The sequence below is a fragment of the Pezoporus occidentalis genome, unplaced genomic scaffold (genome assembly GCF_034315485.1).
Source record: "Pezoporus occidentalis ecotype Australia unplaced genomic scaffold, CSIRO_AGI_Poc_V1 ctg304, whole genome shotgun sequence".
Classification (NCBI taxonomy): Eukaryota; Metazoa; Chordata; class Aves; order Psittaciformes; family Psittacidae; genus Pezoporus; species Pezoporus occidentalis.
Genome location: NW_026914986.1, coordinates 314,548 through 342,359, shown reverse-complemented (window position 1 = coordinate 342,359; position 27,812 = coordinate 314,548). Strand labels below are relative to the sequence as shown.

At 51.7% G+C, this 27,812-nt stretch overlaps 1 protein-coding gene across 8 annotated transcripts; it reads right to left on the bottom strand.

Moving 5' to 3' along the window:
- Window positions 1-107: 107 nt before the first annotated feature.
- ATP6V0A1 (ATPase H+ transporting V0 subunit a1) lies at window positions 108-26,138 on the bottom strand. Of its 8 annotated transcripts, none has more exons than XM_062627688.1 (23): window positions 26,123-26,138; window positions 25,882-26,023; window positions 25,696-25,774; window positions 25,135-25,232; window positions 24,464-24,592; window positions 20,118-20,221; window positions 19,189-19,315; window positions 17,864-17,946; window positions 17,131-17,224; window positions 15,689-15,901; window positions 14,958-15,108; window positions 14,599-14,738; window positions 13,705-13,862; window positions 13,188-13,278; window positions 12,324-12,442; window positions 11,816-12,032; window positions 11,176-11,283; window positions 10,372-10,446; window positions 8,725-8,832; window positions 8,103-8,120; window positions 6,468-6,585; window positions 5,909-6,080; window positions 108-359 (listed from the first exon to the last, which is right to left on the bottom strand). In XM_062627688.1, exons 2-23 carry the CDS (start codon window positions 25,996-25,998, stop codon window positions 266-268), a joined length of 2,613 nt encoding a protein of 870 aa, XP_062483672.1. In that variant the 5' UTR covers window positions 25,999-26,023; window positions 26,123-26,138; the 3' UTR covers window positions 108-265. The 8 variants fall into 8 exon arrangements, with proteins under 8 accessions (XP_062483672.1, XP_062483674.1, XP_062483675.1 ...); XM_062627690.1 differs by having other exon boundaries at window positions 20,118-20,203; XM_062627691.1 differs by having other exon boundaries at window positions 20,118-20,200.
- Window positions 26,139-27,812: the final 1,674 nt, after the last annotated feature.

Below are 27,812 nucleotides of genomic sequence, written 5' to 3'. Positions count from 1 at the left end.
GTGGGCCCTGAGCTGTGGCTGCATCCCTGTCCTGCCCCGATGCCCACCCCGAGGGCACGCTGCACAGCCCCGCTCACCCACCTCGTGCATTTGCTATCTGCAGGGGGAAACTTAAGGGATAAGAGTTTGATCCAGTGTCACTCACTACCCCGGAGACAAAGCTCTGGGGTGCTGCAATAAGTTACGTTCACTATGGGAGGGTTACATGCAACTGGGACACACGGGACAGGGCTGGCCACGAGGAGCACTGCTGAAGGGGGGACACTCAATCGTCAAACCTCCCCTCGCGGATGGTATCGAAGGAGAAAGGGAGGAACTTGAATCCAGTGCCGGTGTAGAACTTGTTCTGGAACTCAATCCTGCAAGGGAAGGAAGAGGGAGAGCTCATGAGAAAGGCAACGCTCTGCTGCGGGTCAGCAACAAGCCGAGCGCCATCACTGACTACCCAAAAGGAAGCTTTAAAGAGAAGATCGGCGATGAGAACGTAGCACAAAGCCCACGTTTCTGTTTGCTGCTTCTGCAGCAGGGCAGAACTCTGCAGGTACCTTGATCCTACCCCTACAGGCGAGCGAAGGGCACCAGAACCGGTGCCACAGCATCCCCAGGGAGCACAGAGTCCGCCCTTGGAGCGAGCCCCGGTTGGTGCTGCTGTCCTCAGCCTCCCCCCCAGCTGCTTCTGCCTGTTTACACCAGGATGTTTGGTTCCTGCTGCAGAGGCCGAGCTGTGCCTCTTGCCTCCAGCTGAACATTAACTCGGCCCCATCTCCCTGCCTCCCCTAATGAACTCTGCTTCGAGAGAGCAGCGCTCCAGCGAACCCCCCGGTGGGCAGCAGGAGCCAAACAGGGGCAGAGAACCCGATCCGCCCGCTGCACACAAAACCAAGCTCCGTGGGTCAGGAGCCTCGTGAGCAGCGCTTCCCATTGCGTGATGGGCTCAGACCCCCCAAGTCTCTGCAGGAACCGGGGGGGCAGCCAACTGCAGAGCCATGAACGCAGCGCACAAGGTGCAGGAAAGCAGCCTTGGATCGGGCTTGGCCCGGTCAGGAACCACCAAAGCCCGGTATTTCAGGCAGCAAGGAGTGATTTCCCAGCAGGGAGAGGTTCAGAACAACAGCTCTGTGCTCATCTGTGCAGAGGAATCCCGAGGATGAGCAGGGTTTTCCGTGTGGGAGGAAGGGCTCCTTGCCAACCGGCTCCAGGTTGCAGGAACCCTGATAATCTCCATGAGTATCCTGTGACTAAGGAAGGATTCTGTAAGCAAAGGGAAACTGGAGGCAGAGGGTTGGGGATGTGACTCACACAGAGCCACTGCCAAGGAAACCTTAACCCTGGTGATGAACCGCTCCACTTGGCCCCGCATCCCTTTGGCCACGCTCGCTTCCAACTGGCCACAACTGGGAGCCTGGAGCTCGAGGAGAGGCAGCTCCGGGCTGAGGAAGGAGTGACTTGAACCCCATTGCCATGGCTCAAGCATTCAGGGGGTTCCTTCTGGAAGTGGCCTCAGGAACAGGCAGAATCCAAGGCCCTTTCCCTGCGCGACACCGCTGTTTGCAGGATGGCTGCACCGGCCCCAGTGCTGAGCTTTGCACTGAGCATCTCCCACCAGAGGTGAAGCTCTGGGGAAGAATGCAGTAGGCAGCTGGCACTGTAACAACGTGGTTTGGCCGCTCCAGGCTCTGGAACTGCCCCCCAAATGCATCACGGAGCTCATTTAACACCAACCTCTCTCCTACAGAGCGATGTAAAGCCCACTCTTCACTGCTCTGAATTAACCTGGTTTGCTTGTATTATGCCTCCTGCTACCCGGTGTTCTACCTGTGGGCTGGGCATGGGACATACTGCAGGGAAAAGAGCTCCTGGTACCAAATCAGGCCCAAAACTGCACCTAAAAGGCTGCTTTCCATAGGAAAACAGACCCACTGAGACCATTCCTGCCTCAGCCCCTGAGGCTGGCATTCAGTTACAAACCTCCTTAGGCCAAAGTCTGTGTTTGCTTGCAGCAGAGGAGCCGACTGCCTTCGAGAAGGCTGCTTGAACGCACGCATCCCCATGGAGGCACGTTCCTGAGGAGTGAATGGGAAGCTGGGACACTGCGGAGCAGGGATGTCACAGGGAGGGGAGGCCTGGTGGGGCTCCATCCCAGCACAGCACCGGGAGTGCTTCCTCCAGCCCAGCCCGTGCAAGGAATGTGCACAAGTCCCGGGTTGGGACGGAGGGGCAGAGCACATGGAAGCGCTGGGCTGGGCTCCCTGCATTGCTCCTGGCTTCCAGGAAGAACCACCCAGACCTACAGCAGTCCTGGTCCTGGCAGGAGACCCCAGTCCCGCTGCCAGCAAACCTGCCCTGCTCCTCCCGGCACAGCTGGGGGGTTGTGTGACCCCCTACCCTGTTCCTCAACAGGGAACACCCCCCTGCAGACACCCCACTGCAGACACCCCACTGCAGGCACACCCCTGCAGACATCCCACTCCAGACATCCCCCTGCAGACATCCCCCTGCAGACACCCCACTGCAGACACCCCCCTGCAGACACCCCACTGCAGACACCCCACTGCAGACACCCCCCTGCAGGCACCCCACTGCAGACACCCCACTGCAGACACCCCCCTGCAGACACCCCACTGCAGACACCCCACTGCAGACACCCCACTGCAGGCACACCCCTGCAGACATCCCACTCCAGACATCCCCCTGCAGACATCCCCCTGCAGACACCCCACTGCAGACACCCCCCTGCAGACACCCCACTGCAGACACCCCCCTGCAGACACCCCCCTGCAGGCACCCCACTGCAGACACCCCACTGCAGACACCCCACTGCAGACACCCCCCTGCAGACACCCCCCTGCAGACACCCCACTGCAGACACCCCACTGCAGACATCCCACTGCAGACACCCCACTGCAGACACCCCACTGCAGACATCCCACTGCAGACCCCCCCTGCATTCCACATCCAGGACCAAACAGGAGGCATGGTGACAGCGCGTTCTTTGAAGGGCTGCAGGTGCCTCCCTCCTCGCTGTGCCATCCCAGCAGAGCCCAGCTCAGTCTGAAGCACTGCCTTAACCCGCTCCCCGGGCTCTAGGCTCGAGCACGTTCTCTCTTAGAGAGCCACTGAAGTTGCCTCAACAAACTCAGGGGAAAGACGACTTCACTGAGAGCTGCAGCTCCCCATGCGTGCCCTGCACGGCAGCAGCGAGCCCTGTGCGGCTGGGGCTCAGCCGGGCTCCTCCCTGGGCCCCTTCAGGGATGTGCCTCTTTCCAGGCAGGTTTTACCCCCCCCTGCCCTTTGGAGCTGGCCTGGCAATGGCAGAGCCATCACTTGGCTGAGCTGCAGCCCCCGGGGCCACTTGGCCCAGGTGCTCTGTGAGTGGTACCATGAGGGAGCCTGGTGTTACCAGCACATGAGAGGTATCTCCAATGATGCTTTACCTTCTCCGCCCAGCCCTCTGGGTAAAGAGGAACACCCCGAGCCTGCCAAGCAAAGCCCTTCAGAACTGTTCAGCTCCTGCTGCTCGGAGATGTGCAGCCCAGAGGAGCAAGACTGAAACCCAGCTGATTCACAAGCAACTGCGGGTCAAACCCAGCCCACACGCACCAGGGTCCTGCCTGAGCTCTGCTCCTTTTGGATGCTGCAGCAGGAGCACAGGGCAGACATGCATTAGAGTCCTGCCTGTGCCCTGCTCCCTTTGGATGCTGCAGCAGGAACACCGGGCAGACATGCATTAGGGTCCTGCCTGTGCCCTGCTCCCTTTGGATGCTGCAGCAGGAACACCGGGCAGACATGCATTAGGGTCCTGCCTGTGCCCTGCTCCCTTTGGATGCTGCAGCAGGAGTACAGGGCAGACATGCAGTAGGGTCCTGCCTGCACTCTGCTCCTCTTGGATGCTGCAGGAGCATGGGGCAGACATGCATTAGGGTCCTGCCTGCAGTAGGGTCCTGCCTGCACCCTGCTCCTCTCAGACGCTGCAGCAGGAGCACGGTGCAGACATGCATTAGGGTCCTGCATCAGGGTCCTGCCTGAGTTCTGCTCCTTTTGGATGCTGCAGCAGGAGCACAGGGCAGACATGCATTAGGGTCCTGCCTGCAGTAGGGTCCTGCCTGCACCCTGCTCCTCTTGGACACTGCAGCAGGAACATGGGGCAGACATGCATTAGGATCCTGCCTGCATCAGGGTCCTGCCTGTGCCCTGCTCCTCTTGGACGCTGCAGCAGGAGCACAGGGCAGACATGCAGTAGGGTCCTGCCTGCAGTAGGGTCCTGCCTGTGCCCTGCTCCCTTTGGATGCTGCAGCAGGAGCACAGGGCAGACATGCAGTAGGGTCCTGCCTGCTCCCTGCTCCTCTCGGACGCTGCAGCAGGAGCAGGGGCCAGGCCTTGCAGAGCTCCTTCACACGGCTCAGGGCTCAGGGCTCAGCTCTCAGCCCCGAGCCCCGGGCGGGCAGGGAGCAGCGAGCTCCGAGTGCCGGCCAGGAGGATTCCCAGGCTGGGTGCCAGGGAAGGCAGCAGCCAGCAGCCATTTGCACAGCCCCCGGCTCCCGCAGCACAAGATGGCGACACCGCAGGGACCCCCCCATCGGGGAGGGACCAGGACGGAGCCTTCCAGTGTCTGAAGGGGGCTGTAGGGATGCTGGGGAGGGACTCTTCATTAGGGACTGTAGTGACAGGACAAGGGGTAACGGGTTCAAACTGAAACAGGGGAAGTTTAGATTGGATCTAAGGAGGAAATTCTTTCCTGTGAGGGTGCTGAGGCACTGGAATGGGTTGCCCAGGGAGGTTGTGAATGCTCCATCCCTGGTGATGTTCAAGGCCAGGTTGGATGAAGCCTTGGGTGAGATGGTTTAATGTGAGGTGTCCCTGCCCATGGCAGGGGGTTGGAACTGCATGATCTTAATGTCCTTTCCAACCCAAACCGTTCTACGATCCTAAAAAGGCCGGTTCCTGTCCCTCTGCCACTCGCTGCTCACAGCCTTCCCTTCCCATTGAAGCAAGGCAGAACGCTCCCTGTGAGCGCCACGGGGCTTCACTTTGTTCTCCTGTTTACCAGGCAGGAGGGCAGGGACCTGAGCTGCACGGAGCACACGCGTGCTCCTCTCCAACACCTCGGGCTCAGGAGAGCAGAGCCCGTTCCCACATCCCTCCTGTGATCCCATGCAGTGGGAAGCAGGGGAGCTGAAGGGGAACAATGAGCGCTCTCAAGTAGGGATTACAGCAAGCTCTTGAATACTTCCCATACTTGGGTGCAGAGAAAGCAACGAGCACTTCATTCCTGGCTGGATGCATGCGCAGGATGTAGCCCTTATCCCGTCGGCATGGGAAAGGGGCTACAAAAGCCTCTGCCAATAAGCAAAGCCAGCAAGAAAGAGCTGCCATTCCCCAGCATGCCAAAGGCAGAGGCAAAGCTGCTCCTGTTCAGTGCAAGGTACAGCAAAGAGGAACTAGACCATGGGAAGGTAGCTGCAGTCAGCAGCTCAGTAGCTATTGCTCGCTAAGGCAAGTGAACACTGGAACCAAAAGACAGAACGAGAAAGCCCTACTGAATGCCACAACACGCTCCTCTACCCAGCACAACCACCCCATCCCACTGCTCCCAAAGCTCTGGTCTGATTCTTAAGCAGAGACCAGTTACTCTCCATCATTCCTAAGCAGTGGTCACGCACCCCATCGGGACAGTGCTGCACCACTAGAAACAAGCCTGAAATCTCCAACCCTGTTTGAGCACATCTGCTGCAGGACATGCAGGTGTTCAGGCAGGTTCGTGGTGCTCCAGCACTGATCCTGGCTCGGTATCATCCCCAACCCCAGTGTTACAGCCATAGCTGCCTGTGATGGCACCTCTGCAGAGCTCAGGTGGCATCGGTTTTCCTGCCCAAAGAGCTCTGCAGCTCCTGCTGCCCCAGTAACTCACCAGTGCAAGCGAAGAGCATGGAGGAAAGCAGACAGCCCCTCCATGACCAGCAGAATGGCCACCGTCAGCGTAGCGAAAGCAGCGAAGATGAAGAAGAGGCCCAAGCCTCCCCCCAGGCTCCTCACGCTGAGGCCAATGTGGATCACCATGGTCCAGAGCACCTCCGAGAGCTCTGCAGGAGGCAGGGGAGAGGAGGGTTCAGTGAGGGGAGGGGTTGTCCCCATTCACTTCAAGCAAAAACTCAAAGTCCCACTGCACCGAGGTGGGGAACAGGAGGGCCAACAGCTTCTGCATCCGAGCGTGTGAGGACATTGCCTCCAACTGCCACACACGGTGCAGGGCAGAGCCTTTGCTCAGCAGCTCTTTGCTTCACTCAGTGCTTCCAGCTTCATCCCTCCCTCTGAGCAGAGCCCTGTGCAAGCAGACCCTGCTGTTCACACCCCCTCCCTCCCAGCTAGTGCACACACAGCTCTGTCCTCCAGCAGCTGAGCTCTGCGAGGCTCCCTGCGTTCCCACATCCACACCGATGCAACCCCTCAGTTCCACAAGGAATACTCACGTGCATGGGCTAAGCTGAGAGCCCAGAGCCTCAGGTAGGATGCAGTGTTTGAAATGCACCCCAGGCAGTACTCGATGGTGTGGATGGCCTGGTACACCACGGTGTCCCCAAAGTCAAACTGCAAAGAGAACACGGGCCATGGGGGGAGCTGAGGCAGCACGCTGCTGGGGCTGCTCCCCAGGACATGGTGCTTGAGGTCACACACTGACACTGTCTTCTCCTGGTTTAGCATGGAGGGGTTATAAAGGAAAACCCTTTGGCAGGGCGATGGCTCAGTCTCAGCATCCTTGTTTTCACAGTCTAGCATATCAAAGTAAGGTATTCCAAATTGAGCCATGGGCTTTGCCAGGAAAAAACTGTTCAGCAGCAAGGTCGTGCTCACATGAATTCACCAGTACATGATATGTACTGCTGCATAAAAGGAGACAGTATTCCAAGCTGATACTGCTGCGTATGTACCTTTGCTACAGGACATGAGCATTCTGGAGATATAAACGTACCCTTTGGAAAGCAAAAGTAATGCATAAAGCAGCTGTGAAAGGGTCACATCTGCCTCCATTCACTGGCCAAGCCTCTGGGTCTTGGTAGTTTTCTGAAACAAAGCAACTTATAAGGAAGTCTGCCATGGGGGCCAGTTCCTTCTTCTGCAGCTTGGGAAAGCATTCCCTGCCTTTTGGATTTAATCCATGCTTCAGAAACTGCTCTTATTTAAGTGAAGTGAACACGATGTTTTAAATACATCAAGTGACTAATGCTCTAGGCATGCACAGAAAGCTATTTATATTCCTCTTTCTCCCCTGGTGTGTCCAGGGCAAGAACTGTGGCAAACAAGTGAAATCGGACGTCAAAAGCCTTATTCTTTCTGCACAGAACATGAACTGCAAAGGCCTTCACTGAAGCCTGCCTGAAGGAACAGTCTCTGTGCCCCTCTCAGCTCCAGATGCCCCTGGATGTAACAGGGCTCTAGGCAGAAGCACCTTCAGCACGATTCACAGCAGCACCACTGCTGGGAAGCTGCTTTCATTTCATGGCATTGATAGGGTTTTGTAATAGAATTGGTTACCTGAGAGTGCTGAAGCCCACAATCAACCCTGCATGAGTAGTCCTAAAAACCCCTTATTTCTTTAGTACTTCTGCTTGCTACAAGTGTTCGTGAATGAGCAGTTTCTCAGAACACAGCTTCCCTTCTATAGCTGATGAGCTGCACAAAGCTGGCCTGGTTCTGCTGCATTTGCTGACTGCAACAACCTGGATTGTCCTTCAAATAGCAGAGTTTGGGCACAGATAGCTCTGAAGAGCTTTTTGCAGTGCACAATGAGCAAAGACAACGTGAGGCAAATGAGACTCCTGCAGAAGTTTAAAGGCAAAAACTTCCCAGTTTCAGACTTCCAGCTTGCTGGGTAAGCTAAGGAAGCTCTGCAACAGAGGGGCAGGCAAACAGGCTGTGTAGGTGGAGTAATTAAAGGTCTGTTAATGGGCATGAATGCATGAGGAATTCAAAATGGCCTGTAGCATGGAAGTAGCCAGATCCTTTGGAAAACAAGATGTTGTGACATGTTTTTAACTCGGCACGTGTTTGACACCAATGGGAAATGGTTCAGATACACATGAAGGCAAAGCTGGCTGTACTCTTACCACCTCATCCTCTGCAGGCTTGAAAACATAAGTTTACATTTAGTGCAGGGTGTCCATCACATTCAGCACAAACACATTCAATAATTCCCTCCCTAAACACGACACAGGAAAGCAGTAACACATCACACGCACGACAGAGGCAAGATGCTGCTCAAGAGAGGCATCAGAATACACCCAAACTACATGAGATCAACTCAGGGAAGGCAAAGCAAGTAATGTTATCCCCAACCACCAAAATGAACATAACCACAATTCCACTGCTCCAGAAACACAGCCCTGGGTTTCTGCTGACCCTGGAGCAGCAGGCACCAGCACTGCTCTTCAACCAGAGCACAGGCTGCATGAGCCACCCAGGAGTACTCTGCAGCTCCCACTGTGCAGCCCCATAGATGATGGTTCTTTCTAACGAGGACAACCAGAGCCCCGTTTCTCTTTATATGCAAAGTAAACTGCTTTTTCTGGAGTCCTGGGAACAACCAAGGGATAATCTGTACGAAAACTGCTACGAAAACACTTCACTGAGAGCGCTGCTATTTAAACAGCTGGGAAATCAGGAAATGCAGGCAAAAAGCTAGCACATTCTGCTGCAGGGAACATTGCCCCGAGAGAGGGTGGTGCTTACCTCCTCCCCCTCCTCGGAATGGGTAGATAACTGGTCATGTTGAATGATCTCAGCATCCTCCTCAGTCGGGCCGTTGCCCACCCGGATCCCACCGAAGTTGTGTGTTCCCTAACACGTGCAGAGAGAGAAAGAGCAAAGTGTTGTTTGTGTTCTCCTGCAAGAGCGTGGGTTTCTTACGAGTCCACGTGCAGCAGCAGCTCACAGAAGGAAACAAAACATTAAGTACGAAGGCTCGGGTGAAACCAGCTGGAGAATTCTATTTCCCAGCTTGGATGGGAAAGATGCTGATTCCTGCTAGGGCTGGGGAAAAGAAAGCTGTTGGAGTGAGACCTGCATACATTTCTACACAGTGACTGCAACCCCACGTGAAATCAAAGGCACATCTCTCAAGAGGACATTTGCTGGCACCGACGTGCAACAGAGCAACGTTCTGCCCAGCAGCTGGGGACAGGCACTCAACCACCACGGCTGGTGTAAACGGCACAGTCACGTCGTGGCAAGTCACAGCAGCAGAGACTGACACCAACACCCCCCCCCTGCTCCCCACCAGCGCCAGGCGAGCTCGCAGCGCTCCTGGGGATTCAGACTTTCCCTTACTTGGAAGCTCTACATTGTGCAAGCAGTTCCTTTTTTAGACATTTGTGCTGACATCCCACATCTGCCCCCGGCCGTACCAACGCTGCGCTCCAAATGGAAAGGAATAACCCACAACCTGAGCTGGAACTCTGCAAGCATCGGGAGCTCTTCCCACTTCGCTGGGCTCACTGCAGAGTTAACATCGGATTCGGGGCAGGCTTCCTCCCCATAGCGGCTTAACACCACCAACGATGCACAGACCTGTCCCACCACCTGACAGGGCCCTCAAGCAGGGCTTACATGCATTGGAAACATGCTGGACAACAAATGCACATCCCTACCTCTGCCTTTCTGCTCAGCAAGCAGCACTGGGCACTCTACAGCAGGGTTTCTGTTTCCCTCCAGAGACAGAAAATGCTCAGGAGTGATCTGAGGGACTATAAATTAAGACCTGTGAGTCTGAAATGCCTCTGGGGAAGGGACCAAGTGCTGCTGCAACCTTCACTCCACCAGAAAGCTTTGGCAGTCAAGGGCTGTCTATAGGTTCAGACACAAAGAAGAAGAGACAACTGCTGCTGAAAGGCTCATTTGTGCACGCCCACTTCATCACAGCTTCAATCCAAAGGTGCAGGTGCCAGAAATCCCGTGATTCCTGACAGGAAGTTGCTGGGAGGCAGTCACATACACATGATGTTTGGGAACACATAATGCAAACAGAAATGCTTCACTGAAAAGAATCCTCATGTGTCTTCAACAAATATGCAAGAAAAGGAAAGAAAAGGGGAACTTAACCTGGGGGCTGTGGTATTCTCATGCTGCTCTGCAGGGTCTGAGTTCAGCAGCACTCCTGCATTCTGGGCACACATAACTATTATCCTTCAGCCTGGTAGCTCTTCCAGAATGTATCAGTTTTGTTGAACTTTGCTCTTTCCAAGAGAAAGCGTTTTTCACCCTAAAGGTGCAGCTGTCATTCACTTAGGGAATTCAGATACATTCCGTGCTCTCTTGACCATTAGATAGAAAGGCAACTCCCATCTTTAAATCCATCAGGTGATTTTTAAATCCACTCACTGTTGCAGCCGCTGCTGCCTCTAGTGCCTGCTCGTTCGGGACTGGGCTGACCTGGGCCTCCACGGGCTGCCCTTCCTGATAGTGAATGGAAGAAAAGAAAGGGAAGAAAACAAAAAGAGAGAGGGAGACGAATGGAGGGGACATGGGAGGATGAAAGATGGTCAGAGAAGGGAGAGGGAGTGTCTTTAACTGAACTCGTCTTTGACTCACTTCACATCCCAACAGCTCTCTGCCACACATGCAGGGAGAACTTGTGAGTCTCCTCAGTGCACGTGTGCCAGGTTCCTACATTTCATATAAAGATACTTTACATACAGTGGGGGGCACCTGGAGAGGACCCCGCAGACAGCCCCTCACATAACCACTGCCTAAGGCTACTTTGGGTTTTGTCCTTTTAATGGTTACTCTCTGCCATCCACAGGGCTTTAACAGGCAGCTGATCAGGCTGCCACCCCAGCAAGGTCACACCTCTGCATTTACACTGCCAGCCTAGCAAAGGCACAGAAGTGCACCCAGCAACCAGTACGAGAGCTGACAGAGCCCAAGCCAGATCGATTGTTTTTATCGTGACCCACATAAAGGGCTTTTAGAAGCAGGTTTGATGCTGGATGCAGATCTGAGAAGCGGGCAGGCAACTCTGTGCCTCCAGTAAAACCCACCTGCCTTCATGCCTAGGAATATGCATAAAACCACTCTGCAGGTCACACCACAGCGTGACCCCTCGCATCCAAGCTCAAGATGGAGAACGTGGCTTTTCAACCATCATTAGTTTTCATACTGAAAATAGAAGAGGCAGTCACCCACCAAGTGCTTTCTCCTTAAATACTGATGGCGAAGGACCAGGGGTTTAGCTACCAGCATCCAGGGCACACACAGCAACGCCACCACCACGAGGAAACACTGGAGGCCTTGCTGCAAAAGAAACAGGTCTCAGCTGATTGACATGCTCAAACACACGCTCAAAACCCAGCAGGAGCTCGCAGGCAGCACTGAACAACTGGAACCGTGTATTTAATGCCTGCCTGCATGCCCCAGCTGACTGTGCACAGCATGTAGTGCTGGTACTGGGTTACATTAGGGAATAATCCACAAGACTGTGCAGGGAATGAGGATTTGACAGATGTCTGATAGTGCTGGGAGGAAACGGCACTGGCATCTTAGCTAAGCTTAGAGGCATCACACCGCAGATGCAGGACAATATTCCTAATCACGTTCCACTATTAATCTGAATCCAAATGCTCTGGAGCCAGAGCTGACATGCTCAGACTGATATAAATTCCTGGTAGAGGGATTATTTCCTTCTTCAACATTACACAGTGTCAGGCTTCAGGAGTGATGCCACATTTCCTCTATCATGGAGGAAAAAACATTTCAATTTCATAATTATCATAAGGTTAAGATATACCAAGAAGCACTTCTGATTTTATTTAGCAAGAGCACCTACCTGCCCCTTATAAAGCATCTTATTACTGGTGTCACTATAGGAGAAGAGAAACATGTTGATAAAGTGTATTAGAAGGCTTGGTGCATCCTTGGAGGTGTGAGCATCGTAGGCTGTCCATTTGTAGAAAATGAGAATAACGAGGTATCCAAAGAGTGACGACATGAAAATCATCTCTGGGATAAATCCCAGGTATATGTTCAGTGGCTTCTTAAAATAGCTATGGGGGGGGGAAAGAAACGAAGAGTTTAATGTTACATTTGGTCAGCATTAGGTATACGTAGGGCAAAAAGCTTTTATCATCTTTAGAACAAAACTGCAGGGGCTCAGCAGTAGCTGGGATTTAAACCCAGTAACGACGGGACAGGCATCGTTCTGCATAGCCAGACAGGAGCAACTCCACTGCTCCTTCAGCAGAGGTTGAAGTCTGATGGGCTCCTGCAGCTTAAACTAACACCCCCCCCCAAAGAAGCCCCCCACCCCAATGGGGAAAACAGAGCAAAGCACTTACATGTGGTTGAGAAGACTCAGTGTGACGCCAAAGAGCATGTGGATAATGCCAAGAATCACAGACATTTTCATCTTAAAGGAGTTGAGGAAGGCCAGCTTATTGCTGGCAATATTCCAAATCTGTGGAAAACAGGACAAGGTCAGCCCAACAGCCAGCAAAAGGAAACCAGAGGAGGATGGAAACCTTCACTTTAAGCTAAACACTATTAACCATCCAGGAAGCATTAGGCTGCAAGAGCAGGTTTCTTTTCAAGATGGGTTTGCCACACGGGGGGAAATGAGCAGCCAACCTCTCCTGCTGAGAACCCTTACAGCAACTGATCCCCCAGCAGAGCAGGAATCAAACCCTGCTTGTTTTTATGGGAGGCAAAGGTTGCAGGAAAAGTGGGGCTGTATCCTTGACAGGAAAGAAAATATTTATCCATTTCAATGAACAATGACACATGGCTCTGATTTTCTGCACTTCCTGTGAATGTGGAACACGCCAGGTCTTGTATCAAGCATTTCAAGCAGTGTTAGTGATGTCAGTGGATATAAAATGACAGGATTACTCAAAACTTACAGCTCCAAGACTGACTGAAAAAGGTCAAAAAGTAACTTCATCAAGTGATTTGCAAGTCTAACCAGTTCTGATTAAACCCCTGCAGGTCAAGGATGGTGAGGAAGAGGCCTTTAATGACCTGTGAACAAGTCTCTCCATCCCGAATCCAGCATTTCAGTGGGAGCTGAATTAATGTGATCATTCAGGAGTTATTTCCAACACTGATTGCTAAGGGAATGGCTGAGCTGTGGATACAGTCAACCAGACACTCCTGCTGACACAGGGATGTTCTTTAAGGACAGCAAAGGAAGGAATGGCTCCTACCGGGTCAATGCCGAAGGGGTAGGGGCCACCGAACACCCCGGGAATGGCAGGGTTCAGCTGCAGCAGAGGAGTGGTCTCTAGCAAGGCATCTCTGTTTGGGTAGAAGGAGATCATACAAACATTAAGACAAGCAACAGTGTCCTCTCTCTGTAAGAACTAACGATGCTCTCCCCTTGTGAGAGCAAGGAGTGCCTCAAACAGAGACAACGTTAAGGTTCCTGCATGGCCCTAGGGATTTTCCTGAATGAATAATGAATCTGTTTCTTGACAAGTCACAAGGAAGAAGGATGCAGGGGGCAGGAATGCCTGTGAGAAAGGGGCTAAACTAAATCTTCACGAGTTTTCTGGAATGAAAAAAAGCTGGCTTGAAACTCGATGGAGAGCACGTTTACGCTCTCCTGTAGTGCTGCTTGAGACTGAGCTCAAATTTGACTTCCTGAGCATGGAGGACAATGGGGACAGATAAGCCACTTGCTTATCTCGTTCACCCTTTAGCTTGTACCAAGTGTTTACTCACGACCAGTTGCCTTTCATGAACATGGGCCGGACGCTCCAGGAGGAGCCAAAGAAATTCAGGGACTTGGAGAAACAGTCGTTGTAGATGAGGCCGGTGTAGGTGGAGAACAGCCCCATCAGCAGGATGATGTACCGGCCACTAAAAACCATGTTGAACATCTGTATCAAAAACAACCCAGAAAGGAACAAAGGAAGTCCATGAGAACAAGGAAGCTGCCTCATGACACAGTAAAACCAGTCAGCTGCAGGACAAGAACACTGCCATACAGACTAAAAGCCCCAGGTTTCTATTTCCCCATGGCAGGGATGAAAGGTGCAAGAGGCAGCACTGCAGAAGAGAATCTGAACCCAGAGGCTGCAGAGGAGCGTGGCTGTGCACAGAGCAGCTGGGAGGAACTGAGGAGGACAAACTGCACTGCACACACTGAGGCAAACAGCCCCTGGCAGCAGAGTTTGGAACCAGGCAATGCAGACCCTGTTCAGCTCTCTCAGTGTAGCTTAACTCTGGTTCACCTCCTGTCAGCTGAAGCCCTGAGCAAGCAAAACCCACCCGGATCAGCAAACTGAAAGAATCTTGGAGATCTACATATACAGAGAGCAGTTTTGCAGTGAATGAACCCATTTATGATACAACCAAGCTTTGGATGATCTGTTTACAAGAGCTTATCTACAGCATTTCCTTCAAACAACTGAAATCATTCCCTATAAATAGCCAAAAGGAAACCCAAAGGAACTCACTACTGCTATGAAATTATCCCACTCAGTCTGTGGTCTACAGGCTTCCCAAATTCCAAGTGAAAGGAGGAATGGGCATTGTCAGCTGAAGGGGGAAGGATGGAGTAAACCAGCTACAACTCTGGTTTAATGCCAAGCTCAGCATGAGCGGCCACCTCACCTCATTGTCACTCTTCTGTGAGAGAATCCGACTTTCCCTAAGCACCATCCAAACAGCAATCAGAGTCATCAGGATTCCATGGCCAAAATCTCCAAACATCACAGCGAACAGAAAGGGGAAGGTAATGATCGTATAGGGTGCTGCAAGAGAGAAGAGGACACTCCTCATGTGCTGTACTTGGTGAAGCCCTGATTTAGCACAGCACAATCCGTGCCATTTAGCAGTGTAATTCCCAGGCTTCTCCTCTACCAGGAGAAGCACTCTGTTAGGCATTGTCACACAGGGCAAACAATACAGAGGAACACCATAACTACAAAATTGAGAGAGATGTCTTGGACTTCCCCCATGTCTGAAGGTACCTGGATTTATTTCCCGATACGTCCCAATGCCGTAAGCATCAACAATGTTTTGAAAGCCACAAGTAAACTTGTTAGTTTTGTTGTATGTTGGTGGGGTCTGATTGGTTTGCATCCTGTTTAGAATGGATGGGACAGTGGATCCACTGTGCTCCTGTTTAAACAAAGAGGAAGATTAGAAAACCCACCCTCTGAGCACAACACCACTTCCTTGTTAGCACTGGAAAACCACAAGCTTGATTGTCTGCAGTGTGCCTCCCCCATGAGACATACACTTGAGCAGTTGAGGAAGGCTGCCAAGTTTCCACTGCTCTCCACTCAGTGCAGCAGGAGGAGCAGCACTTGTAGTTAAGGATGGGCATTGTCTGATTAGGACAGACAAGAAAACCCATGCAAGAGCGAGCTTGGGTTTTTTAAACAGCAAGTGGAAGGACTTCAAGGCACCCAGCTCTCATGTGTCTGAGCAGAGGGTGAGCTTGCTCATGTCCTGTAGAGCTCCTTTCAGTAAGCTCCACTATAGATCCAAACAGCAGGAGTGCAGCACAGCCAGGTTAACTAAACGTACCAAAGACTTGAAGCACAGGAGAATGCCTCAGCATCGCAGCATTCCCCTGAACTTACAGCTTCCCACCACATCCCTGTGACAAAGCTTAGCCCCAACAGCCCCAAGGGATGGATCCCATTTGGAGGAGTCAATCCCCTGCTGCGGATGCTGCCGTTCCGCAGCTACTCACAGTGCCTCTCCGGAGAGCAAACTGGATGGAATCCAGGTCAGCCACAGGGCACCAGACTTCAGCAATGAGGCACTTCTGCGTGACGTCGATGTTGCAGAGGTTCAGGGTGTGGTAGATGGCCTTCATCTTGCGCACCTTGATGAACCACACGCGGAGGTTTTTGGCAGCTGCCTGCAGGACCCGCTGCCGATGATCCTCGGTTTGGTTCAGCACCTTGCACAGGGAAGCAGAGGATGAGGAGGAGGCCACATCGCTGGCCAAAACGCAAAGCATACAGACGTGCACAGCAGAATGGGGCTGAGCAAGCCCTACCCACCAGCAGACAACGAGCCCTCTCCCCATCCCATGCACAGGACAGCCCCATGCCCATAATACATGCTTTAGGCTCTGTATTAATCTAGTTCTGCTAAAAGGTTTAAAGGCTTCTTCCCAGGGCTACTTCCATCCTCCAGCTCCAGGGGCAGTGGGTATTTCAAACAATGAACTGTGCAGAGAGCACAGAGAACACTTTTCCCTCCACCCAGGTTAAAAGAGCAGAGCAGAGTTCTACAAATGAGGCACATGTTGCCTTAAGAAAACACCCAGATTACAGTGAGAGAGGTTTTTACTGAAGGGAAAAGGAGAAAGTGTTTTCTCCTGAGGCTGTTCCCCAACTGGAACATACCTAACTCAGGCCAAGTCAGATTTCCAGACTGGAAAGTCTTAGACTCCAGGGAAGGGAGGACACAGGGCACATGCAGCTTTGAATCCTACTCATTAAACTGCTCCTGAGTTCTTGTCTACTTCAAAATTGCTAAAGAGCTGCACTCCACAACGCCAGCTCGAGGCAGGTTATGAAAGCAGCACTCCAAATTCAGACAGTTTTCCTTTTAGTTTCTGAACCTGTTTGTCTCAAATCCCTTACATTTGTCTGCATTATAACCTCAGGCTGCTGCACAAGAGATCAGCTGTAAAGCAGAAGCTCTTCAGGACAGCACAACGTGAGAATAGAGACAGGCAGAAAAAGAGAAGAGCTAAGTTAATGTCGGCATTGTTAACTCAGCTTGGGAATAAGTGGAACTGCTCTCAAGAGTTCTGGCAGATGAAGCAGGCAATCAGACAAGCATGCTTTCAGAGCTGGAAAACATGGTATCTCCTTACACATGCATACTCCTCTCTGCTCCCTGGTATGCAGTTCTCTGTCAGGGCTGTACTTATACATGTGTGTAATGAACTCAACCCTCCAGAAACATCAACCCACCCCATCATCCTAACCCCTGACAAGGAAAACTGAGCAGTCTCCAGACATCTGTCTTGCACTGCTGAGCTGCTGGTCTCAAGCTACCTGGAGCTGGAAATACAGTCATCTGATAGGGCCCCAAATGCTCATGTTTTAATAGGATCCAAAGACGTTTTCAATTAGATTGTTAAAAGGAAAAAAGGGCATTGACCCCTTATTTTACCATCTGAAGATCATCAATTCTGGTATTGACACCAGAAGCCATTTCCTTCCGTTCCTGGGGTGTTTCAGGGCATGGGTAGAGGGAGGCACGGAATCTGAAAGACATGCAAGCCACCTCAGTAACAAAGATGGGAAGAGATAGGTCAGTCAGGGAAATAGCTGGCTGAGGCTGGACAAAGCAAGAGGCACCTTAAGAGAAGCTTCTGATCAGCAGAAACTGCCAAGCAGAGTTTCAGCCTTTAAATCGAGTGGCTACAGGAGTTTGCTTTCAGCCAAAACAGAAGCTGAACACTTAAGGAAACAGAAGTGGGAGGAAGCCCTCTGTTCCCTGTGGTGACAAGTGGCTCAAAGGCACTGTTACACAGTCCATCAGCCACCCCAGCTCAGGGTGCTGCTATCAAGTCAATGCAGCTGCTGCTACAAGTACTCACTGCTGGCCTGCCCCGTGAGACTATCGCCTGCTCACAGCCCACTGGGACTGTCTGTGAGTCCAACACGTGAACCTCCTTGGTCTGAGGCATTCTCTAGTCAAACACTCATCTACTTTGAGCATGCCAGGCTTGGGAAGGAGCTAGTTTGACTGTAAAATAGGTTTCAGCTACTTCTGGAACATTTTATTTGCTGTCAAAATCTGTACTCCTACAGTCACCATGAGACCAGGTGTTGAACGATCCCAGTATTAAGTCATGTCAATGTGTATTTAAGAGAGCTGCCCAGATGGAAGGCTTTCATACCCTTCACATATCTTCTTGACTCTGTTCTTCAGCTGGTCGCCTTGGAAGAAGATGATAAACACAGACTTGTGCACATAATCCCCCTAGAACAGAAGAAACAGCACAGTGTAAGAGCTCCAGCAGTCAGCACTACAGCAAATTACAGCACAGTTCTACTTTCCCTTCCTCTGGATCTGAGCACACAGAGCTTGTATCTGCACAGTCAGTCAAGAATGGACCTTACAGCACTAAGAGTCCCAAGGAAAGCCATTTTCTTAGCCTCAGAGTGGAATACCCCTACTTGTGTTACTGATATTCTGGAGTCTCCATTATGAACTCTGTGCAATACACAGAACATGGAACATGTATCAGCTCTTCCTGCAGGCAGCTCACCTCAGAACAGCTCAAGAAGCTAAAGAGTGAATGAAAACGACACCAAGAGGAGTTTAACAGCTCTGCCTCTCTAGGGAGGCCAAGGGCACATTCCTTGCAGAGCTGCTCTGGAGTGGGTGGCCAGGTCCCCTTCCTGCGTTTGTTGACAAGTTATTGTTCCACCTTACTTAGGAAACTTTAACATCATGTTTCAGGAATAATGACACTAGGTGTAACCTCCACTTGAGGAAGTGTTGCACAATAAGAACAAAGTCTCTCCTAGTAGACAGATAATTCAACAGGTCAACTACCAGCAGTCGGTGGGACAGGAGGAGGATCCGCCTTCCCTGAGCAGCAAAGGGGCAGTTACTGGGTTTCAGCTCTGCTTTGTTCCAGTGCAGCCTTTCCTTGCAGCAGTTAAGAGCATCAGTACCCAAAGTTTGGGCACTCTTTGGGCTCAAGTTTGGGCAAAGGAGGACACCAAATGTAAAACCAGGCCCAATCACAATGCCTACTATTTGTATCGGTAAGAAAGCCAGCAAACCTCAGCTGGGTGTTCAAATTATTGATTAGCACAGTAAGAAAAAACAATGGGGCCCAGCTCAGGGGAAATGAGCTACAGATGTTACAGACTGCTCCTGCCCCTAAGAGCCTCTCTCAAGGAGGGTCAGTACCTATTCAGACAGCACACGTGAGCTGCTGTTTGTGCCAGAGAAGCAAATGTGCCCTCCTGCAGTCCAGAGTTCGAGTTGTTCTTCCCTCTTTCAAGAGCATTCACCATCATCCTGCTATTTTTGTTTGAATAAAGCATTAGTCACTAAAGGCTCAGAGCCTGCAAGTAGGTGCTGGAGAGGAACACAACCCAAACATCTGCCTGCATGGAGCTCACTGGAGGCCAGAGGCTTAGATGGAGCGATCTGAGACCCCTTCACGTAGCTGAGGCTTCTGCTGCTGTAAAGAGGAGGTCCTTTTACCGTCACAGGATCCTCCAGGGGGTTTTCAATGTCTGCCTGGCGCAGGAACACGTTCCCTCGGCACACTCGCCACAGCATGCGCTCGAACGTGGGGATCCGCTCCCGGTTGATCACACCGGCCACAAACCTGCCCAGGGCACAGCACAAAGATGAGGTTCTGCACCTAAAGGGAATCACAGCCCAACAGCCAAAGCCCTGAGGGCAGCTGGAGCTCAGCATCACATTGAAAGCGACTAAAATCTTGCTTTACAATGGGTTCTTGAAGCAAAACGGCAGGTCCTCTAAATGCAGAGATAAACCCACACCTGCACTACAGCACAAGCTATGCCTTTTAACAGAAACAGTCTAGTAAAGGAAGTATACATCACTGGTTAAAGGAGAAATAAATGCATTTACACATACAGTTTCTATGCCTGTTAGTCTTCATCTCAACAGGATCCTGATGCATTACATGGCAAGGATTATAGCAGCCGTGGCTGCCACTGACTATGTGCTGGGTATGTGCTTCAGGAGACCCCACTGGTTCAAACCCCCGTGTCTGGATAAACCATTACACACATGCAAAGACAGCCTGGAAGCAGCTAATAAAGAGGACACAGAACTACACAGCTTCTCAGAGCACTGGGTTATGAGTTTCACTAAAGCTGTGAGAGCTCAGAACACCTGAAAAAGCACCAGAACAGGTTTACAGGGAACAAACAACTACAGGGGCTTTGCACAGGGGGACAAGTGTGAAGCACAGATACGAGCTGGGAAATCAATGGGCACAGGACAAGCGCGGAGACCAAGAGCTGGGTTTAGATCAGCCTTCATCTGCTTGATGTGCCAGGCTGGCAAGTTCCACAACTGCACACAAACGGTTGCAGATTCCAGAGGCTGAACCCCAGGGATCCTAAAGCCAGCTAAAAGGGAGCCCAAGCTGCCATTACCCAAGTCGTAGCGGGGCACCTCTTCCCATCTCGCTTGGCTCCAGGAGCGACGAGGATTCCTCCAACAGGTCTGGATCCGCCATCTGCTGATGATGCAATTCAGCCTGAATTCACAAATCAATTAATATCTAATGAAACTGGTTAGTGGCATGCAGGGCACGAGGAACCAGGAGAGAGAGTGGGGAGGCAAGGAAAGAAGAATGAACAGAAGACAGCAGAAAGAGGAAGACGACAGAAAATACAGCAAGAATCACACAAGCAAGGGATAAAACAAGAGGAAAAGTGGAATGGCTCAGCAAAGCTTCCATACAAGAGAAGTTTAAAGACTGCTGCAGCTGAACAGAGGCTGTGGGATACACAAGTCTGAAGAAAGGCAGAATTCAATCAAGTTTATGCTCTCAAGAACCATTTTTTTTAATGGCACAAACCAAAGTGAGACACTTCCCCTGTCTCTTAAATGGAGAAAAACATGAAGGTAGATGCTGATTCCCTCTTGGGCATCTTCTGCGTATCAATGAAGATGCAAAAGGTGTTTCTAAGAGGTGCCTGGGCAACTCCACCTGCATATGAAGTGCCTGGAAGCCTGCTCCTACACAAGAGGAAGATGCTCCGGTCTTCCACAGATGGTTCAAGCCACCTCGAGATCCCCTGCAGCTGCCCAAGGCTGTGACCCTACAACCAGATGTGAGACCTGTGTATCCAATGCGTCAGCCATGCCCAGGAGCAGAGGCAATACCTCATTCAGTTGGGAATTACGTGATGGGAGTCTGATTGATTCCATCTTACTCGCCACATCAGCGTACATACAGGGTCAGAATCAGGAACAAAACCTGGAAGTACTGCATGGTGATTTTCTTTACTGGCTTCACAAAGGTCTCCCTCCAGGAAAAACCACACAATACTTCCAGCTTAAAACCACACTTATTGATTACATCTTTTCATTCTTCAAGCTATTTATCCTTATTCACCCTATGTACTACTGCCAGACACACCGGGTGCATTGCTTAGGGCAGTCTGACAAAAGATGCTCATTTTTTGACTAGGCAGGCATTAAAACAGGCTGCAGTTTTATACTGTCCTTCACTGGAACTGACTGGCAGGTCAAAATTCTTGGGAATACAGCTTGTAAGTGCCAGCAAGTCAAGCCAGGATGGATGCTCAAAGCACATCCTCTTGTGCCGCACCTTCACACGATTCAAGCCCACATCATCCTTATTTCTGCCTCTGCAGCTTACATAATGGAATGATGAAAATGGCAGTTCCCTAGCACAAACAGAGGCCAGACTCCACCCTCAGTGGTACAGAAGGAGGTCTCCCTACAAGGGGACTTGCTAAAATACACTTGAAGGCAGAGTTTGACCCTGGAACACGTAAAATGCACGCACAGATTCAGTGCAGCCTTGCAAAAGCCTATAGCAAGTTGGGTGATGCAGCCAGTGCTGCTTTGTGCAAGAGCTGCATCATCATTTTAGTGGAAAGAAGAACCAACCCTCTACATTTTACTTGCTCATCAAATAAATGTATTTGCCATATACAAGGTTTTGCAAGGCTGACATCAAAGGCAGCTCAGCTGCTTGTGCCCATGCTCCTTTTAGCTCACAGATGTTACACAAGGGAGTCCCTAATCTAGTTTGGAAAGCCAACAAGAAGAATTTCTGAGGCTTTCAACTTCAAGGTAACTTGAGGCAGCACCAAAAACTGAATGAGAATTTTGCTTCACAGAGGACACAACCAAAAGAAGGAAGTTTGGTACCCACACACCAAGCAAACACACCGGTGGTTGGCTGGTACCTAGATTTCACGATGTTGAAAACCAGTAAGATACAGTTGTAAGAGGCTTGTATTGTATTTACCAGTAGTCAAGGTCTCGACCAGTTCTACTAAACAAGAACTTCCTTACAAAAGGACAATTTGCATAATAAACTCCCTCCATCATTTTAGTTCATCTCTCAACTACTTAGATTGGATGATTCACCCCCTTTCTGCAAAGGGGGTGCCACAGCAACAACAGCTCTGGTTCTGGAAGGACAACTAAAGCAGTGTTGCAAGGTGTGACAGAAATAAAAGCCCAAGAGACTGTGTGGAAATGAAAGAGCTCTACAGCCACAAGGCAGAGAAATGAGACTCTAGGAAACTTGCTTTGAATAAGAGTTTTCACCAGCAGGGAGTGAAGTATCAGAGTGATTGTAAAGTACTTCTCACATCAGGTTGCTCTGGGTAAGAGAAACCCAAGCATTTGCATGCTGGTAAACAGTAAGTAGACCTTTCATTAATAAACACCTTTAGTTGCTTTTTGTTCACTCAGATCAGAACCTTTATCTCGATCAGCATCTTTAATCTCACGGCCTGAAAACCAAGTTAAATCTTCCCCTCCTGATCACAGTCCTGCTCTGGCTCCCTGCACTCTGCCATACAATTCAAGCCCCTCCCGATGCACAAACAGAATGGACACCAATTTTCACACAAACTAAAAGGGATTCATTCCACCATCAACTTATTAACCCAGAGTGCAGACAGAAATGACAGAGGCAAAGCAAACAGAAACGAAGCAGGTGGTGAGAAGAGTCAGAGGAGAGAGAGATGGGGATCTGCATGCCATTAACCATTACTTTTCCAGTCTTCTTTTACGCTCACACTCTAGGCAAAGCTTTCAGAGAAATCTCTCCAGCTCATACTGTTCTTCACAAGCAAAAACAAGAAGACTGAGAAAAGGAGCAGAATCATCAACATGGTACGTTGAAACAAGAAATGGCTACAAGGTCCTGTAAGGAACAAGCCACCCTCCCCCTACTCCAGAGAGCAAATGCCCAGACCTAAGTCATTTGGACTGTGAAGCCATTTCTTGTGCAACTTACTGCTATGAATAACACAGTCTTAATTATTAGTCATTGAAGTCTTCAAGTGTTGAAGGCACTGTACAAACGACAGGGTTCCTGCTCAGGATAACAAGATGTTGAGGTCGTTTTCACACACAGCAGTGTATTTATGGCTTGTGGTTTGGTTTATTATTACAGAAACCAGTTATCAACAGGAGCAGGAACCCATTGAAACGTCCTGTGGTCAGTTCACTGGAGCATGACCTCAGTTCCCTTGGCGGGTGACCTGACGGAGACTGGTTAGGAAATGGATTTGGATCTCCATTCAGTGTGAGCCCACTGCACTGGAAGAACAGCAGTGAGCAGCTCCACCAGAGGACAGAAACTACTGCCCCCAGGTAGCACAGGCTGGCAGCAGCACCTAACACCAAGTGCCAGATGATCAGGTTAATGCTGTTTGTCCACGGAGGCTCTTGTGAATGAACGTTCAACACTCGAAGACATTTATCTGGTACTGAAACCAACCCCAGGACCAATCAACCCATCACATCAGCAGCACTATAGCTCTGTCAGCACAGACTAAGACTTGTGTTGGCACGGGAACAACCTGAATGCCTGAACAGGCAGCACCCCGTGCCAAAAACCCAAACCCCAACCATTAGCTAAACAGGCTGAAGCTTGCAGGAGCCCAGCTCTACTTGATCACAACCTCTGTATATATCAGAAGCCAAATGCAGTAAGAACTCTTTGATCAAATCCTTGGATTAGATGAAACAGGACATATACTCAGCTAAAATGTGTCCTTCTAAAGAACACTGGGCAACTCCTTGAGAAAATTCCCTGGACTCTGAGATACTTAAGCTTTACTAGGACTAGGAAGGATCATGCCTTCTCCCATGGGGGTATGATGAATGACATCAGTGAAGCTCTTCTCAGGTCCACTGAAGGAGCTGCCAGTTTCTGGCCCAGCTACTGTCTGAGAAAGTGTTGATGATTTTCAATTGCAGCTTTGCTCCAGAACTTAACCTCCAAGAACTTCAGGGTTTGATCAAAGGCTCAAATAAATAATCAATGACTTCAGGGGGACTTTGTATTATTGATTTATATGGAATCCCCATATAACATTCCAAAAGCTGAAGAGAAATGAAGCTGGACTGCAGTTCCCCTGTGTGAGTGAGGCAGGATTGTTCATCTGCCTGCGTACCAAAGAACTTACCCACTGCAGAAAGGGCTCGAGTGTAGCACCAAGGCTTTGCTCTGCTGATGTGCTTTAAAGACCACCAGCCCCTTCATGACTTTACACAATACTGAGATAACCCACTGCTTAACTAAAACAACCCCAAAGCAACAGCATAACATCATGGGTAGCTGCGTGTACCGCATGGAGCATGGAAAACCATTTGAGCAGCTATCCTGAAGCACAGGAATGACTCTGCTGTCCAAACCAGCAGCTAAAGGATATCTGAGACTAAAAATGGTGGCTTGTGGCGGAAGAGCCAGCTCCCCGGGTGTCAGCCCCCATATTCTGACCTCATCAAAGAACTGCTGAGTTTTACGCAGGATGAACTTTAACTCTGTCAGCTCCAAGAAGTTTCTCTTCAGCGCTTCCTGGTTCGTGTTGATTTCTTTAAGCTCATTTTCAATTTTCTCAAAGTTTGCCTGCAAGACGTGAAAAGGAGAAGGAAAATGGGGTCAAAGCGATTCCACACCCAAGTGCTGTTGGGTCTGGTACAAGAAGGAAGCAGGCAGGATGCTTCACATCCCCATGTGATTGCAGCATGGCTCCAGCCCACCATGAGACACAGCTCTGGGTCTGGGACATTCTCTGCAGGCTTTTATAGATTGTTAATGCAGACTTTTATAGGCTGGATTAACAGTGTTCTTCACATCATTAAAACCCCTTATAAACCTTAGAATGCCCCACTGTAAACCCTGCAATCCCCACAGTTGTGCGTTCAGTGAAGTGGGTGAAATGCCTTTCAAGTCCTTTTGCTTCTCATTGTATTTGGGAAAATGCACAAGGAAACAATGCCTGTGACCAAAGCTCAGGCTGGTGTGAGCTGGCAGAGCAAGCACTGCAGGTGGCAGCTGAGGACAATGCTTAATGCACCTTTGCCACTAAATTCATTGGGGTTTACCAATGGGAATGGTTCCCCTGTCTTCATCTAGAGCCAAATATTAGTCTTCACACACATCCTCACCTCCAAGTCGATCATGTCACGTGGAAACGGCACCTCTGGGTTTTCACCAGTGTCCATGATAGGAATATTTGCTTTTTTAATCTCCTTCTCAACAAACCCTGGAGAGACAGCATTGTTAGTGTTCACTAAAAACATACTTCAATGTCACCCTGCCACTGTAACCACCACTCAGCCCCAGCAGTGGCTGGGAATTCTTTCACCTCCTATTCCAAGATTGGTTAAGGAACAGGGTGCCCACAGAAGCTGTGGCTGCCCCATCCCTGGCAGTGTTCAAGGCCAGGCTGGACACAGGGGCTTGGAGCAAGCTGCTCCAGTGGAAGGGGTCCCTGCCCGTGGCAGGGGTTGGAACTGGATGAGCTTTAAGGTCCCTTCCAACACACATCTACGATGCTATGAAAGCCTTTCGCATCGGAAGCAAGCCCCGGAGGTGGTTTGACCGGCTGGTGCACAGAGAGCCGGCAGCCTCCGCCCCTCGGGTGCCTGACACTGCCTTGCAGGGTTAACCTCAGTGCTTGCTTCTGCTGGCGAAGGCCAGAACGGAGCCCTACGGAAGCCACGTACGGAGCTTTCGGTCCATCTCCTCACACCTCCGGACTTCATTGACGAACTTGCGCTGGAACACGTTCACGTCCGGGTTCAGCTGCGGACACAGAGAAACAAACGCGGTCGCAGCGCTCAGCCGCGGGGCCCGGCAGGCACGGGGCGGGTACCACCGGGCCCGGGGGCTCGGTACCGGCGAGTACTCACATCGCGGAACTGGACCTTGCCCAGCTCGCCCAGCTCGCTGACACAGCAGTAGGCGGCCTCGGACTGCAGGAAAAGCTGGGCCAGGGTCATCTCCTCGCTGCGGAACAGCTCCCCCATGGCGGCGCCGGCCCCGCCGCGGCCCCTGAGGACAAACGCCGTGACAACCGGAGCCGAGCGCACACGGCAGCCGCCGCGGTGCCCCTCGGGGGAGCGGCCAGGCCCACGCCGGTGCCCGCGTTACCTGCCACAGCGCCCCGCTCCGCTCCGCACCCGCCGCCGCCGCCTGACCCGCAGAGGCTGCCGTCGCTGACGCCGCTGACGTCACCACGCACGCGGGGCGGGGTCACGCGGGCCCCGTCTCCTAGCGACGGCGCTGCTCGGCTGGGCACCCGCAGCGGAAGTGATGTCACAGGGCGGGAGGAGACGCAGCGGCCGCTGCTCTGCAGGGTTGGTTACGTCACCTGACGCAAGCGGTGACGCCGTGACGTAGGCGTGAGGGCGTGGCCTCGCCTCCGCTACGGGGCACGGACACAGACACGGGCACGGACATGGAGAGGGGCACAGACATGGGCACGGACATGGGCACGGACACGGACAGGGGCACAGTCATGGACATGGGCACGGTCATGGGAACAGACACAGACATGGAGAGGGGCACGGACATGGGCACGGACATTGGCAGGGGCACGGACATGGGCATGGGCACGGACATGGGAATGGGCACGGACATGGGAATGGGCACGGACATGGACATGGGCACGGACATGAACACGGACATGGGAACAGACACAGACATGGGCACGGACATGGGCACGGACATGGAGAGGGGCACAGACATGGGCATGGACATGGGCACGGACATGGACAGGGGCACGGACACGGACAGGGGCACGGACATGGACAGGGGCATGGACACGGACATGGGCACGGACATGGGCACGGGCATGGAGAGGGGCACAGACATGGGCACGGACATGGGCACGGACACGGACAGGGGCACGGACATGGGCACGGACATGGACAGGGGCATGGACATGGGTACGGTCATGGGAACAGACACGGACATGGGCACGGTCATGGGAACAGACACAGACATGGGCACGGACACGGACAGGGGCACAGTCATGGACATGGGCACGGACATGGGCACGGGCACAGACATGGGCACGGACATGGACATGGGCACGGACATGGACATGGACATGGGCACGGACATGGACATGGGCATGAACATGGGAATGGGCACGGACATGGGCACAGACATGGGCACAAGAGCAGGAGCAGCTCTTGAGGGTTAAATGCTTGTGATTAATGGCGATGAGGTGCTGAGGCGCTGGCACAGGGTGCCCAGAGAAGCTGTGGCTGCCCCATCCCTGGCAGTGTTCAAGGCCAGGTTGGACACAGGGGCTTGGAGCAAGCTGCTCTAGTGGAAGGGGTCCCTGGTCATGGCAGGGGTTGGAGCTGGAGGTGCTTTAAGGTCCGTTCCAACCCAGACCATGCTAGGATCCCACGTGTGTGTGATGCTCTGAGCTCATCCCTGGTGCTGCCGTGGGATCTAGGCCATGGCACCAGCATGGAAGAGCCAGGGATGAAAGATCCACCAAGCAGCAAGACATTGGCTGTGCTGGAAGGGCTTGAGTCCAGGTCCAGTGTCCTGGTGCTCCCGAGGGGGAGGCTGCCGGTTGCCACCTCTTGGCTTTTCCTGGTGTGAAAATGAAATGTCCTAACATGGAACATTACTCACAGTGGTTCAGCTCAGGGGGTGAGGGCTGCACACAGCAACACGGCAGCACAGCACCTCTCCTGCTGCTGTTGGACTCATTCTGTCCAAAGTGCAGGCTGATTCCCAAATGGGGCAGCAGAGCCTGCACTGAAGTGCCACATGGAATAGATGGCAGATACAGAGCGCGCTGCTCTGCCTCCTGCCCTGT

Coding starts and splice junctions, on each gene's coding strand:
- ATP6V0A1 (XM_062627688.1), bottom strand. CDS start 25,998: ATGGGGGAGCTGTTCCGCAGCGAGGAGATGACCCTGGCCCAGCTTTTC. Junction 17,947..19,188: donor CCCTGGAGGATCCTGTGACG/GTAAAAGGACCT, acceptor CTTCTGTTCTAG/GGGGATTATGTGCACAAGTC. Junction 14,739..14,957: donor GTATCGGGAAATAAATCCAG/GTACCTTCAGAC, acceptor TCTCTCTTGCAG/CACCCTATACGATCATTACC.